General features: G+C 39.2%; 1 protein-coding gene across 1 annotated transcript in view; it reads left to right on the top strand.

Annotated features, from left to right (window-relative positions):
• Nucleotides 1-14,059, top strand: part of inpp4b (inositol polyphosphate-4-phosphatase type II B) — a 162,182-nt gene that overhangs the window by 59,125 nt on the left and 88,998 nt on the right. The window contains exon 5 of the mRNA XM_042484477.1: nucleotides 4,372-4,451. Coding sequence (XP_042340411.1) covers nucleotides 4,372-4,451 — 80 coding nt within the window. The remainder of the gene's footprint in view (nucleotides 1-4,371; nucleotides 4,452-14,059) is intronic.

The following is a 14,059-nucleotide window of genomic DNA, read 5'->3' as shown; positions in this document are numbered from 1 at the left end:
TGTGTGTGTGTATCTTACTATCTTTCTGCAGCTTGGATTGTGTGCAACAGAACTGTAAGTGGACTTCCTTGTGTGTGTGTGTGTGTGTGTGTGTGTGTGTGTGTGTGTGTGTGTGTGTGTGTGTGCGTGTGTGTTGCTGTATACTGTATGTGCTTTATGAGTGTGTGTGATCCCACTCCGTGTCAATTTTAAGTTAGTGTGGTCATAATTTGTGCCCCAGTGCACACATTTGCATGCAAGTATAAATGGCATGTCATGACATCTCTAATGACTTAATTAGGCCAATTTGTAAAGCTGTATTTGTAGTGAAGGAAGAGCAGTGTATTCATGTAGACACTACTGACCTCCGTGGTATAATTCTGTTCATATTCATAAACGTTTGCCAGATGTGTTTTATTCAGCTGGTGCCAAAACTGTCACCGTTGCCATTTATATAAAATGTCATTTGTTGGCGTAGCATGTGAATGAATATCCTCTCCTCCAGGTATTCTTTGCAGTCTCTGTGTGTGTGTGTGTGAGAGAGACAGCTAGGGAGAGGGGGAATGATTGAGAGAGAGTAAGTGTGTGTCTGTATGTGTATGTGTCACTCTGTCACCTAGGGCGTGAGGAAAATCAATAGATCTACAGCTTGAGTTGGACCGTTTACCTCTGCCAAGTGATGGACAGACACTGTGGCCTTCACAGGTCTGCAGGCAGCCTGTAGACATGCAACATGTCAGCTTTACATGCCCCTGCACAAGAAGTGTCTTTCATTTTTGATCTATGATTGATCTTTTAAGTGTGCGCATGTGTTATCAAGGGCAATTTTGTGTCGGTTAGGTTGTATTTATCTCTGAGCTCATGCAAAATGTCTCAACATCTCCTTCTCTTTGAAAGCAAGTGCGGGAGATCATAGATCAAAAGTTTCTCTTGTAGTTCGCAACCGGCATGGCCAATAGAACCAGTCAAGGGAATGAGCAAGAGCAGGCGAAAAAAGACGGATAGAAAAAAGAGAGAGCCAGAGCATGTGAGAAGGGAACAGAGCAAGACCATCATAATCAATCCTCCATGATCCTGGAAGAGCATCATTTGTCTTCTCTTCTCACTCTACTCCTCCTCTTGCCCCCATCTTTCTCTCATTTTCTGTGGTACAGCCACTTTGATCTTGCGTAAGAGGATGGTCTCAGGAGCTTCATTACTTTTAAAGCCTTCATCGTGAGGGGCCATAAAAAGATGCTAAGGAATGGATTTCTAAGACCATTTACCAGACGCTCTGTACTGGCTTGCGAGTAATGGCTACACAGGGATATAATGTTCCTCTACGGTGTGTAATGGCCTTCTGTGCTCTGGGTTATCAGGGCAAACCAGGATTGGCTATGATACGTCATTGCTGAAGAATATGACGTTGTGCATATCAAGCGGTGCCTACTGGGGATCCTATCTCTGTTTAATTCAATAAGGACATGGCAATATGCTGCATAAAACTGTAACCGAATATGAGGCTTGGGGCTGTGTGTCTTCTCTTGGTAAATTTGAGCTGCTTTTTAAACCTTACACTGTGTTTCAATATTATGTATTGTTGAAGGGTTTCTTTCATAGCACTGTTGACTGACCTTGTGTTTTGGTCTCTTCCTCTTTCTGTGTGTTTACGCATGCGTGTGAGTCTGTGTTTGCCTACTTGTGAGTGGGCCGGGGCAGGAGAATGTGTTTGGGGCAGTGTTTTGCTTAAAGCATATGGGGGATTTGTACGGTGTAGCAGGAAAATGCTCAGGGAGGAAATGATTGAAAGAAAAGGTCAATAGACAGGATGCCCTTTTTTATCTGATACAGGAGACTGCAGAGAGACTAAAAAAAGGAGAGAACAAGCAGTGCATTGGTAGGAAGAGGGAGGAACCAAGATCAGAGGTAAAAATTTGTAGCCAAACAATAGAAGAAAAGACAATGTAACTTATAACTTATTCAAAACAGCCATGCATATTTCACCCAGGAACAATGTCTAATCTCATAAATATAAAATTCAGTGAGTCACTTCTGTGATGACTTTATGGTAAGTGATGCAACAGTCATATGACATGAGTTGACTTTCATCAGCCATGCTTTTTTTGCCACCATTTGACCCAGGCTCTATGGCACTGTTACATGTCCTTTAAAGTGATACTTTTTTTTACAGTATTTCCCTGTAGAAATGCACATATCCAACTTCTTTTCTTCTGATACCTCCACTCACTGTATCTGATGATGAAACTCATCCACATCAAATAGAAGCGCTCTTTGAATACCTCATTAGAGTCATTTTTATGTAAGGTGCCATTAGGTCAGGGACTGCTGTGATGCTAGAAACTGAGTTGGTGGCCTTCTGTGACTGAATGAATGTGACAGCCACTGAATTGTATAACAATACTGACAAAGAAATTATTCCATTTGGATTAGTCATGTCATGGGCAGAGCTGAAATGGCAAATCGATCACCAAATATTGGCAACTGATGCCAGCCGTATACCAAATGACTTGTCAGACTATTTCAATGTTGTAGACAAATTTCTAATGTTGAAATAAAATCATGAGTTTTTCTAGAGTTGAGGCACACTCCCAATATCTCAATAGTTTGATTTAAGGTAGTTATTAGACTCAGTCCAAGGTGTTTTTAGTCAGTCTTCTTCTTGTCTTGTTCTCAATGTAAGTTTTTAGTCTTGGCTCATGCAAATAGTGACGTTTAATGATGTAAGCATGTTCAGCAACCAATAGGTATGCTATCTCCAGCACCAAACAAGAAGCAGCAAATTGGGTAAATGCTAAACGCAGAGGGGACGCCAGGGAGGCCTTAAAGCATCAACAGGTCTCGGTTCTCTTTGACTGTAGAAAAGGAGGAGAAACTGGTGGAGCTGCAAAGTGAATTAGAGTGTGTGTTATATTCGGTGTGTGAATCTTTTTCACCACCAAGCACTTATTTTAGTATATTTGTTTTGCTAATAGTGACCCTGCAAGATGCCCAGTCTTTTTATTTTTTTAGTCACACATTGCAAAGATTTTACATTGTGTTTAAATGAGAGAGGGTGTCAGACTTTAGTCTTTTAAAAGTCATTCTTCTAGTATATGGAGGACTTTATGCAAAAGTGCCAAACTTGCTCAGACTTGAGCTTCTTAAATAAGGAGATTTACAGCTTCTTCTTTGTAATTTGAAGACACCATGTTGAGCTCTAGTAGGTTATAATGGCCCCATTCTTTATTTTCAGACATGTTATAGACAAAGGTTTGCATTAATTATTTGGGAAAATGCAGATGAATCAATATAAAAAATAAACTACTTGCAACTGTAGTAATGGGGCTGATACTTATCTGACATATGGGATCAGTGCATCCCATTTCCACAGGCTAATTTTGTTTGCTCTCTCTACTCTCTATAAGGTGTAGAGTAAAAATCTGTCGAATGTGTGCAGAAGCTTTCTGGTGTTTGCTTACAACACCTAAAAAACTCATTTGCATTCATTTCAACAACAGACACAATCCTGTTTTCATCTTCAGAGGCAGTGTACAGCCTTTGACAGCTATCTAAAGCCACAGACAGGGGCAAGACACAAATTGTCTTGTTTTCTATTGTTGAGTCAGTGTTTGTAGAGCCATCACTGACACTGTTGTAAAAGCTTATAAATAAAAAAAGCATACATTCAGTGAATGAAAGGGCTGTAAATGGTACTGCAGCATCCCAGTATCTCAGAGAAGAGTGTGAGCAGGCTGTGAACACCTTAATTAAGATATTTTTTTCCCCAGTATGATGAAGTCACCTTTGTACCTGTTGTTAATTACCTTCGCTTTGTTTTAGCTTTGTTCAGAGCAGCCTGTGACCTTTGCAGGGTCCCCTGCAGCTCTAGCTAGCATGTTAGTGGTTTTACATGCAGGTGCAGGACTTTTCTGCATGTGTGTGGGGATGTGCATGCGTCTGAGCATGCTTGTGAGGGTGTGTGTGTGTGTGTGTGTGTGTGTGTGTGTGTGTGTGTTCTACGAATGTAGATCATCTCTCTTCGTTATTGATGGGCTCGTCCCCTACCTCTCTCTCCGTGACCCAGTTCTCGTGTGCTGACACCCCTTGTTCATATCATGCCCGCAGCAAACACATGTTGTCAGAGCAGTGAGAAAGGGGGTGAAAGGGAGACAGAGAAGGAGAGTAGATCGTATGTCCCCATGCCTAATGTCAAAAATATCTCACTTTTTTGATTTTTGAGATCAGCGCTCTGACACACTATTTTCTGTACTTATCTGTGTCTGACACTTCTATGATAGGATCAAAATAAGAAAAGAGTTATTCAGTAGTCTTTTTTTGCTGTTTTAACTGCTGCTGAAATACTTCGCCTCTTGTTAACAGCCTTTTTTTCTTCTTCTCTGTCTGGTTCTACAGAGCAGCTTCCTGGGCAGTGCCACATTTTCAGTTGGCGATCTGCTGAGGGCTAAAGATGAACGACTGACCTTGAGTCTCAGGTACGTGCGTGTTTCTGTCATACTCTGTTCATCGCTCTCTGTGTTCCTCCAGGCTAAATAAAAATCAGACTTTTGAGTCAAAAGATTATGCTTGTTCACACAAGAACTGACAGACCAACTTAAACATCAAACTCAGATGAATTGGGAAAAGAAACCTGCCCACAGATGTTGCAACAGCAGCTTCAGGAATGTTGCAGTAGCTGCCAGGGTTGTTTGTATCCGAGGTGTTGTGTTAGCTTGTGGGAATACAACACTCTGATCTGCTTTTTGTGCCTTTTTTTGTTTTTTGTTTTTTTGCCATGGCAAATGGGGTTGGGGATAAACGCAATTTTGCTGTGTAGTAAAATGATTGGAATAAAAAAGAATGCATGTGTCTTGTTCAAAAGGTGAGCCAAAACATTTTATTTTTCAAGGACATTTTAATATGTTTGGTCATGGATTATGGAACAATAAATCAGGAAAAAAAGATTTAAAATGTTCAATTTGCATGTGGGCATACGTTATGAAGTTTAAGAGCTTCAATGTGCCCTCCGCTTTTGGTCATTCAACCTGTGTATGAAAAAAATCAAGCAACCAACAGGCAAAACGTTAAAAAGGAGAACTGGAGCTTTATTTTTAGAAAGCTGATTTGTATCTATGAGCACTGACCCTCTGTAAAGATGGAACTATCATCAGTATTTTTGCCACATAAAAGATTGACTGTTTGCCTTTTTGGAGGACAACTTGACATGTCACATGCATCAGATAAGTTGTGTTTCTGAACATGACGGATGGTGCGTCCTTCTTATGAAGTGCTTGACATGATTGGTAAGAAGTAGGATTCAGGTCTATAGATAAATGGCTACCAAGGCTTGACAAGCATGAAATGGTTTGTTGCTGGTGAGTTTTCACACAGAAGTTGTTGCTGAGAAGATTGACTGTCAAAAAATGTGCAAAAAAATGTGCATAGGTTGAAATTAGGTTTTTGATAATTGTTTCAATAATTTGTGCCGCCTTGGAAGAGGAAACGGCTCTGGCCTGTTGTGTGTGAATTGGCTTTGTTCTTTGTGTGTATTTGACTGCAAATTGAGCTTTTGGTGCTAATAGGCAGAAACGTGAAGTAATTTGTGCCACAGAGGTCATAAATTCCCTGATCACCAACTCCACACCTACACAGAACAGAGTGCATTTACATACTTGCCTCATACTGATTTATTAAAACTCACCAGTTAAAAACAACAAAGTTAGTTTTTTTTAAACGCTGTTTTCACACATGTAAGAGCTACTGCTGATGCTAAATAATTTTTGCTAACCACTGACTACCACTGCATTGATTATACCCCACACCGTCAACCAAAGACTAACTTAATACCCACTAAAAATCTTGTTTTAACTGAGCTTTAACATTTCAACTTGCTGCAGTGACGTGCATCTGTACGCCAGGATCCTGTGACATCACTGTTGGATGCGGTCACAGGTGCAACATGTCACACTTTTGTCCTCACCCATCATTAATGTCTGGTGTGGTCATAGGTGATTGAGGGTAGTGAAAGACTGCTTTGCCTCTGGTCACTCTTTAAAGACATACTATGCAGGATTTTTCTGAAAAATAATGTGTAGACTCATACAGAAGTAATCCATCTCAATCGTCACTTATGTCCCACTGGAAGTGCGTGGCAGAGACTCTGCCCTCTGCCTGTACTTTTGAATTTTATTTTTATTTTGCTGTGTTCGGGATGCTCCTGGGCACACGCAGATTATGTTACAAATACATAACAAGGCATCAACCACCCATTACACCTGGAATTAACATGCATTTCTGTGATTCGAACACAAGCGTACATCCAAGTCACATGGCCATTCACACCTGTGTATATAATGTGTCTTCAGCTTATTAATAGTGTTCAGATTTTTTTACTGACCACTTCACTTACACTAGAAGGTCAAATGGCCCCGTACACAGTTATTATGTCCACATTCTCACTAGTGGCTTAGTAGAATACTCATTAGTCGCATTGACAGTGTGTTGCTAAAAGAACATAGGTTTTAAGGGTGGACAGTCACACAACACTTCATCCAATTCATCGTGAAATCGGCAAGTTGTAGAGCATTAGCACCCTGTCATCAAAACAGTAACAACAACATCCTGCATTATCCTTTTCTGGGAAGCATCAGGGTGCATTTGCATTTAAACTTCAAAAGATATGTGGTCATATGTGTCCCAGACCACCTTTGCAAGTGGTTTGATTGATCAGATCACAATGCATCTTGGTGGTCATTTACACTTGTATTTAGTGCTGTCTACTTGTGATCAGATCACCCAAGATGCATGTTAATATCTTGCATTAACAGGGACAAGAGGAAGCTACAGAAATTGTAGTCACCGTGCTGAAAAAGACCCCACAAAATATAGCGAGGTGAAACACCAAGTGGACAAAGCTGGTGTTGGCTCCTGCTTTCGCTGGCGATTTTGTTTCCAAACAGTACTGACAATTACTGCATACTCTAGTATAACCTTAAGTATACTTAAATAATTTCCCCTAAAAACAGAATGTAGACTGTACGTCAAAGAGACTGTATACTGCATTATAATAGAATTACTGCTGCTGTTCCACCACCTGCTGCTAAGCTGATACATTCAGTATTTCCTAATAATGTGTTACTCAACAGCACTGCATTTGACATACATTGTCATCTAGTATGTTGTCATACACAGAGTGCAGGGATAAACTGTTCTGTTTATATTATCAAACTGAATATCCTTTTTTCTTTACTCTCATAGTTGTGTCTGAAAATATTCCCCATTGGCAATCCTCTCTCCTTTTTCTATCTTTTCCTTCTCTCTTGTATGCTTTTCATTTCCTGTAGGTGATCCCATGTCATTAGGTATAATTACATCTTGCACATTTTTGTATGAGCTGCAGTGAGAATAGAAATTACAACCCCCCCCCCAACCCCTCACTGTTGTGTTTCTGGCTCATTTTGGGTTTTGGTTTTTTTTTTTTTTTTGGAAGTGAAGAATTTATTCCTGAGGATAACATAAAGTCCTCCCATGATACTTACAATGCTTCCACAATGCTTTTTAATAACAGGAAGGAAAAGAAATGTCAAAAGATTGCTTCAGCATTTAGAGGTTTACTGTTACTGTAGCTCTTTCTCCTTACATACACTAAAGGCTACATGTTCAGCTGCACTCTCTTAGTGATTCCCACAGTATTGTTCAGGACTCCCCAAAGGATTCTCAAGAGAATCAGAAAGGTAAATAATGGTAGGAAAATCATGAAAAATTCTGCCCCACAAATCATATTGATTCTTTTCAGTTTTTGCTTTAATTTTTAATTTTTAATATTTAATATTTTTTTTTATCTTGTTTATACATGGTTAATTTTACCTCTTCAGGCCCTTGTATTATTCAACTAAAACAAGGGAAAAACATTTTCAGGCAACAAGTAACAAGTGGTTGCAGAAGGCATTCCTTCATTTTGAGGGGTCATAATCCAAAAAGCTTGAGGGTGCCTGCTAAAGGGGTTATTAAAAAGCATTACATAAAATTAGGAAACCACTCACTGTGTAAACAAAGTCATTTTTAGTAAAACAAGTACATAATAAAAGCATATTGCATTACTTTGTAGTACAATGATCTGATGCTGCTAAGCACCAAAGGATTATTCAAGCATGATCGTTTAAAACCTGTACTGTGCTAAATAATGACTGGTACAATTTTTAAAATCTTCTGTACACAAGCAGACACACTCAGTTATTATGGCCTGAACAGCTGCTGCTGCGGGTGTTAGAGCTCAAATGTGTTACACTCCACAGTTGGCAATGCATGCATAACACATACAGACACACAGAGGAAACTGTCGCTGATTCGATATGCTGTTTGCTTGTTGGTTCATCCTGTGAGAAAACATTTCAGAGATGAGCAGCTTTCCATGAGCACGTATGATTCATTCTGGGCTCTTTGACCTGTGGACGAGCCTATGATTCACAGTTCAAATTAGTTCTGCTGGCCAGGCAGGCAGCTCGGATGCTGCAGCTCTGACATGGACAGGAATGCAATTCACTCTGCCTGTTAAGGAACAGATGCTTCATTTTAATACAGTGCTCTAATCCCCACCCAGTTAGTTGTGGCAGAAAGTCGCTTAATTTGAGTTTACTTTTGCTTAGCAGAGGCAAAGCCGTACTACGTTATCGCCACGAGGCAATGATTGACTCCCTTCACCGAATCTCAAAACCAATATGACTTTGACCAACTTCTCCTCTAAGCTTTAGATTTACATTGGTGCTGAGCATATGTAGAGAGGAAATTGCTATTTGACCAGCACCAGAGTGTGTGTGACTTTTTTTGCTTTTACTCTGGCCCCTTCAGTAAAGTCCAGACTGCTACAGGGCTGTCCACCTCAGAGCTCATTTCATATTCCCACGAATTCTTCGAGCTCGTCTCTCAGGACTCACGCTTGCTTTCATGTGCGGCTGGTCGGGATGTTAGTCATGGATTGTTTTTGTTTCCTGTAAGGCGCAATTGGTTTGATTTGAGTCACTTTTATGTAAAGGTTCCTGACAGGGTCACGTTGAATAAGTGGTAGTGGTGGACGCATGGATGTAGCCCCAAGTGAAGATCGGTCTCTTTTGTAGTTACCATATGACATTGAAGCGATGATGGGAATATCTTACCTTGCTGTAGCTCCCACATGACTGAAAACAACTCACCAGTAAACAAATAGAAGCAGCACAGATACACTTATATACAACATGGACAAAAACAACAGCAAAGTAGGCTACCTAGAGATTTGAGTTGTTTCTTTGAAGTCCGGACCTTTTATTAATCAAAGAGCAGAAAACAGATTTAAAGGGAATTATTGATGATTTTTTTGGTCAGCACGCAAAGTCAGGTCAAGTTTTCCTGATGATTATTCTGAAGTCCACCTGCAAAATCACAAAAACGAGATGTTTAATGTCTTATTTAAAGGCTGTAGACTCTTTGAATTTGTTAGTAAAGATGGAAACGAATTTTGACCAAAATGAAAGTTGGAAGCTGCATGCTAATTGAAGTTAAAAGTCTCAACATATGATAAATACTCCACACTGAAGTCGTCTAAATAAAATAATTTGACAGCAAAGTCACGTGTTATCTGAAGTCCGGCTTCAAATAGATGCCATGTTATATGAAAATGTGTAACAGTGTACAGGTGTGTCTATGTTTACGGCTGCATGGCTCCGTGTGTGCATTTGTGTTTTGATTATATACCTAAATTACAGTAGAGCGTCCTCGTTGTTCTCCTACCTTTGGTTTTGCTGCTGAAAATGGGGCTACATTCACACCAACAAATTTTCCTATTCAAACACACAACTGTTGCCTAGCATCCAGATCTTTTTTGAACCCAGCAGTTAAGACCTTTGAAAGTTCTGCCGACCCCGTTTCAGTCTGAAAACTCTGTCTGGAGGTTTGGTAATAGAGATGTTCTGAAAAAAACAATAATGCAGACACCCACAATCACTTTCCGACAAGGTCCTATCAGTCACAACTATAACAAACGTTATAGTCTGTCTACATATTTGTGATTTTATCCTTCTTGTGTAAGCACTCCTTTCCCATTGCCATGGCTTTATAATGCCCCCAATACTGCTCTAATAGGTCTCCATATTTGCTTTGCAATAGCTCTCTATCTGCCTTGACTATTATGCCTTGTTGTTGGTTCAAGCAAAGAAATCTCTGGTCTTACTGTTCACCATCTCCTTAGTATATTCTAAATCTAAGCAACCAACTGCACAATCGACAAATGCCATTTAAAATTAAAATGCATTACTGTGGATGTGACTATAGATGAAAATTGCCTCACTACAGCATGCTTGTTATATTGTGGTTGAAACATGATTGCAACATCATGCTCAGTGTATTATAATGTGTCTGCCTCTGTGCATGCTCATGTGTTGTTTTGTAGTATCTATACACTGGACAGTAATTAGCAGTATTGACTGTTTTGGCCACTTAAGGGTGCAAACAGCTGATTTACATATACAGACGGTGCAACATTCAGCATTTAGTTGGAGTTGTGTTTATGTTCAGTGCTTACTCTCCTTGTTGCTTGGTTTTGGGCTCCATCAGTCAACATCTGTCCACCATTCACTTTGTATACCAGCCAGTCTCTAACTGCGTCTGTCTGCTGTCTGATGCTGGACAGGGAGGTGAGAACCTTTAAGCTAAAGACAACTGCACAGTTCAACTACAAACAAGGTTTTGATTTAAGTTTGCTGAAAGCGATGATAATAAACATTAACAGGAAAGTTACAAAACCAAAACAATGAGAAAGATGCTAAAAAGCTCAAAAAAGATGAGAGGAACTGACACTAGTAACCCCTTTTCACATACCTAAATTGGTACCACAAAGAACAAATCCACCTCAAATCTTTCTGTGCCAACTTTCCATACTGAAGAGTACATTACATTCCAGTTGCAACGAGACAAGAAAGTACAATTAAAAAAAGAGGTTCTATCTCTGTCTCTGGACGGAGCTAAAAAGCAGCACGCTTTGCTCCAGTTTGTAATCCCACAGACTTTCCCTTAACATTTGTCCAGCAGCTAGATGTTCAGACTTATTGTTTTGCAGCACAATTCAAATTTTTTGTTATAACAGAGAGTAAGTTCCAAAAAATGTTTTACTGTCGGGTACTAGTACCAAATTCCAGGTATCTGTATTGGTTTAAATTTGAACAGTACCCAACCCTATTTACATAAAACATAATCATAATTTAATATTGAATGCTAATAACATAATTGAATAAAATTTGGTTAAAAAAAATAAATAAACAAAAAACATAATCATATGAATTAGAATTAATTTGAAAAAAAATGATTAATGCACCTTCAACCTAACTCCTGTATTGTAATTTGTAATTTATTTATTTAAAGAGGGACAATGTACATCAATTCACAATTAAACAAATTTAAATGCAACCTAGTTGGCTTGGGAGCTATTTTTAATCCGTAGTCCCTTGCCTGATCTTAATAGGCATCCTAAAATAATAACAAAAAAATACAATATGAAGATACAGCATGTACAATGGTTAAAGACAAACAACATTAAGATAAAATAGAGACAATATAGTTAAAAATGTACATGTTAAGAAGATACAACACAGTTTTAAAATATGAGCAGATAAAATCCAAATAGTGGATGATGCAAGTATGGTTTTGATAATGCAATTCATTGTTTTTTTAAAAAATCTGTAATCACAATAAACCCTCCTCTACACCAAATACGCCATCACATAATGCAGCATGCTGCCTTTGGCTGGTACCTGCACAGAGCTTGTAGTAAATTTCTTTCTGGTTGTGTTATATGGACTTGGACTTCTTGCCTGATTCCCTTGTGGCCATTACTCACACTGAATGAAGGAGGTACTGTACCTCAGAAATGCTCCCATATCTTGGCTGAGTGATGCATCACATAGCTGTACTAAGTCAGAAATGTTTATTTACAGTGCAATAACTAATCATAACTGGGTTTTTAATTGTCTGTTGGTTGTGAACATAAATGCAAATGGTACATAATCTGTAGTACTTACTGTAGTGTCGAGCTGACTAATGGTTCTAGGGTTTTTATCATTGATAGCAATGTATCAAGTGATTTGAATTGTGTGCTGTTTATCTTTGGTTTATTCATGAATTGTCATTTGTTCATGATTTTGTTGCATTTTATGTCAAACTCAAGCGAGAAATGCATTTGCATACATTTGCAAGTTTTTATCCTGCAAGCTCTGTAGACATTTTTATTTTTTACTGAATAACTCGAGAAGGTTTGTACCTGCTCCTATCTCCTGTATGGAGTTTGGCTTGCTTTGCTGGCACGCACATTTCTAAATCTAGCATGGTTTAAATGTGGACCCAGGACGAGCAATACAACCACTGTGCTACAGGAGCTGGAAGGATGTCAGCACTGCAGAGGTCTCTCAATAATGCATGTTATGTATACACATGGGAGGAAAGATTATTATCTCCAAATAGGGAGGCAAGCCTCCTTTACCCCACCACAGAAGAAAATAGTGTTGTCCAAATGGGACAATGCATAATGTGGAATTGTGCTTATATTTTATATTGAAGTCTACACAGGTGCACATAAAGAATATACAGTATCAGCATGTATTTGCCAAATTAGTGACACACTCTCCAGTTTTCATGTTGCTATTTCAGCCCTGCTGAAAGCATCACGTTCATTCTCTTGCCCTTTCAGTCTCTCACGCTGTAGCTCCCTTTTGCTCCTCTTGTTATCTCTAAAAACTTTATACACTCAGTAGGAGAGGCACTCTATGACCCAGTTCTACAGCACAGTTTGAGATTTGATTTTGATATGAATTTGTATGCTTGTGTTAGTGTGCGTGCGTGCACGTGTGTGCATCAGAGATTTACCATGGTGAGGCTACATTATCTCAGACCAGTGCCTCTGCTGTCTGGTTCATGGCTTATTCATCCATTCCCATTGGATAGAGCCTCTCTTTGCTGTCCCACTAGAAACAGTTTAGCCCGCTATCAATGATAAAACCATTTTACCACCCAGAGCCCTCACTATCGCCCTGTCCCAATTCTCACACTTATCCAGAGAAAGCCAACTCTCCCTTACACTGTATCCCCTGTGACTGATTTTATCTGAGCCTGACCTAAAAGCCTAAAGATCAACTATCTGATACAGTTATACTGAAGAAAAATGCTATGTGTGTGTGGGTGTATGAGTTTGTGTGTATTTGTGGACAAAGAATCCACATGGTACAACTTGGTTTTTGGTTCAGGTTAGGGTGATCAGATCCCAACCACAGACTGTTAAAATAACAGAAGTAGTCACCATAATGTCACAAGTTTGTGGACTGCTGTTTTGAAGATCATATTTGGGTGAGAGGTTGGCACTGTGGAGGAGCAACAGGTAGATTTAAGTGAGAAACGGGACACAATTGGCAGACATCCTGTCACTCAGAGCGGCCCGCCCTTGATGATGCATAACTTTAAGCCTTAATAAAATGTAATCGGGTGAGTTATATAATAATTCAGCCCATTATAGTTGTCATGAATGAGAAAAATTAGTTATTGAGATCAAAACAAGACTGTGTACCAGACTGTAAACGTGTGTACATTTGTTGGCTTCATTTTCAGGTTGCCGCTTGATCCCAACAAAACAAATGTAGGACATAGAGTATGTTTGTTGTGTGGGACAATGAGGAACATGCAAATCAAGACTGAGAGGTAGTCTTATGGGTTTTTTTAATATTATGTCAGTTTAACTTAAGAAATAAAAACATAAATTTCTAGTCTGCACTTAAACATCTCTCCCCCCTCCCCTGCAAGTAATCTACAAAAAACATCTAATTACTAATAGTAATTACAAGAAAACATTTGCAAAAAAACTCTTAGAATAGCTTCACCCATTTGTAAGCAGTTTTCTAGTCTTCTTTTTGTAGCTGCATTTCATTTTCTTTATGGTAGTTTTTATCATATTTCACCTATATCTGCATTGCTTGTGACTTCGTGGTGACCCACAATTTTCTCTGTTGGGTGTATGACAGTGAGCTAACCTGCACTTGACCCTTGTGTGTGCAGTTTGATTGACATCAACACAGCCCCGTGATGACAGCCTTTC

This window comes from Plectropomus leopardus, chromosome 4 (genome assembly GCF_008729295.1).
Source record: "Plectropomus leopardus isolate mb chromosome 4, YSFRI_Pleo_2.0, whole genome shotgun sequence".
In the NCBI taxonomy this organism is placed as follows: domain Eukaryota; kingdom Metazoa; phylum Chordata; class Actinopteri; order Perciformes; family Serranidae; genus Plectropomus; species Plectropomus leopardus.
The sequence above is the reverse complement of the archived record's forward strand: the minus strand, read 5'-3'. Positions and strand labels throughout refer to the sequence as shown.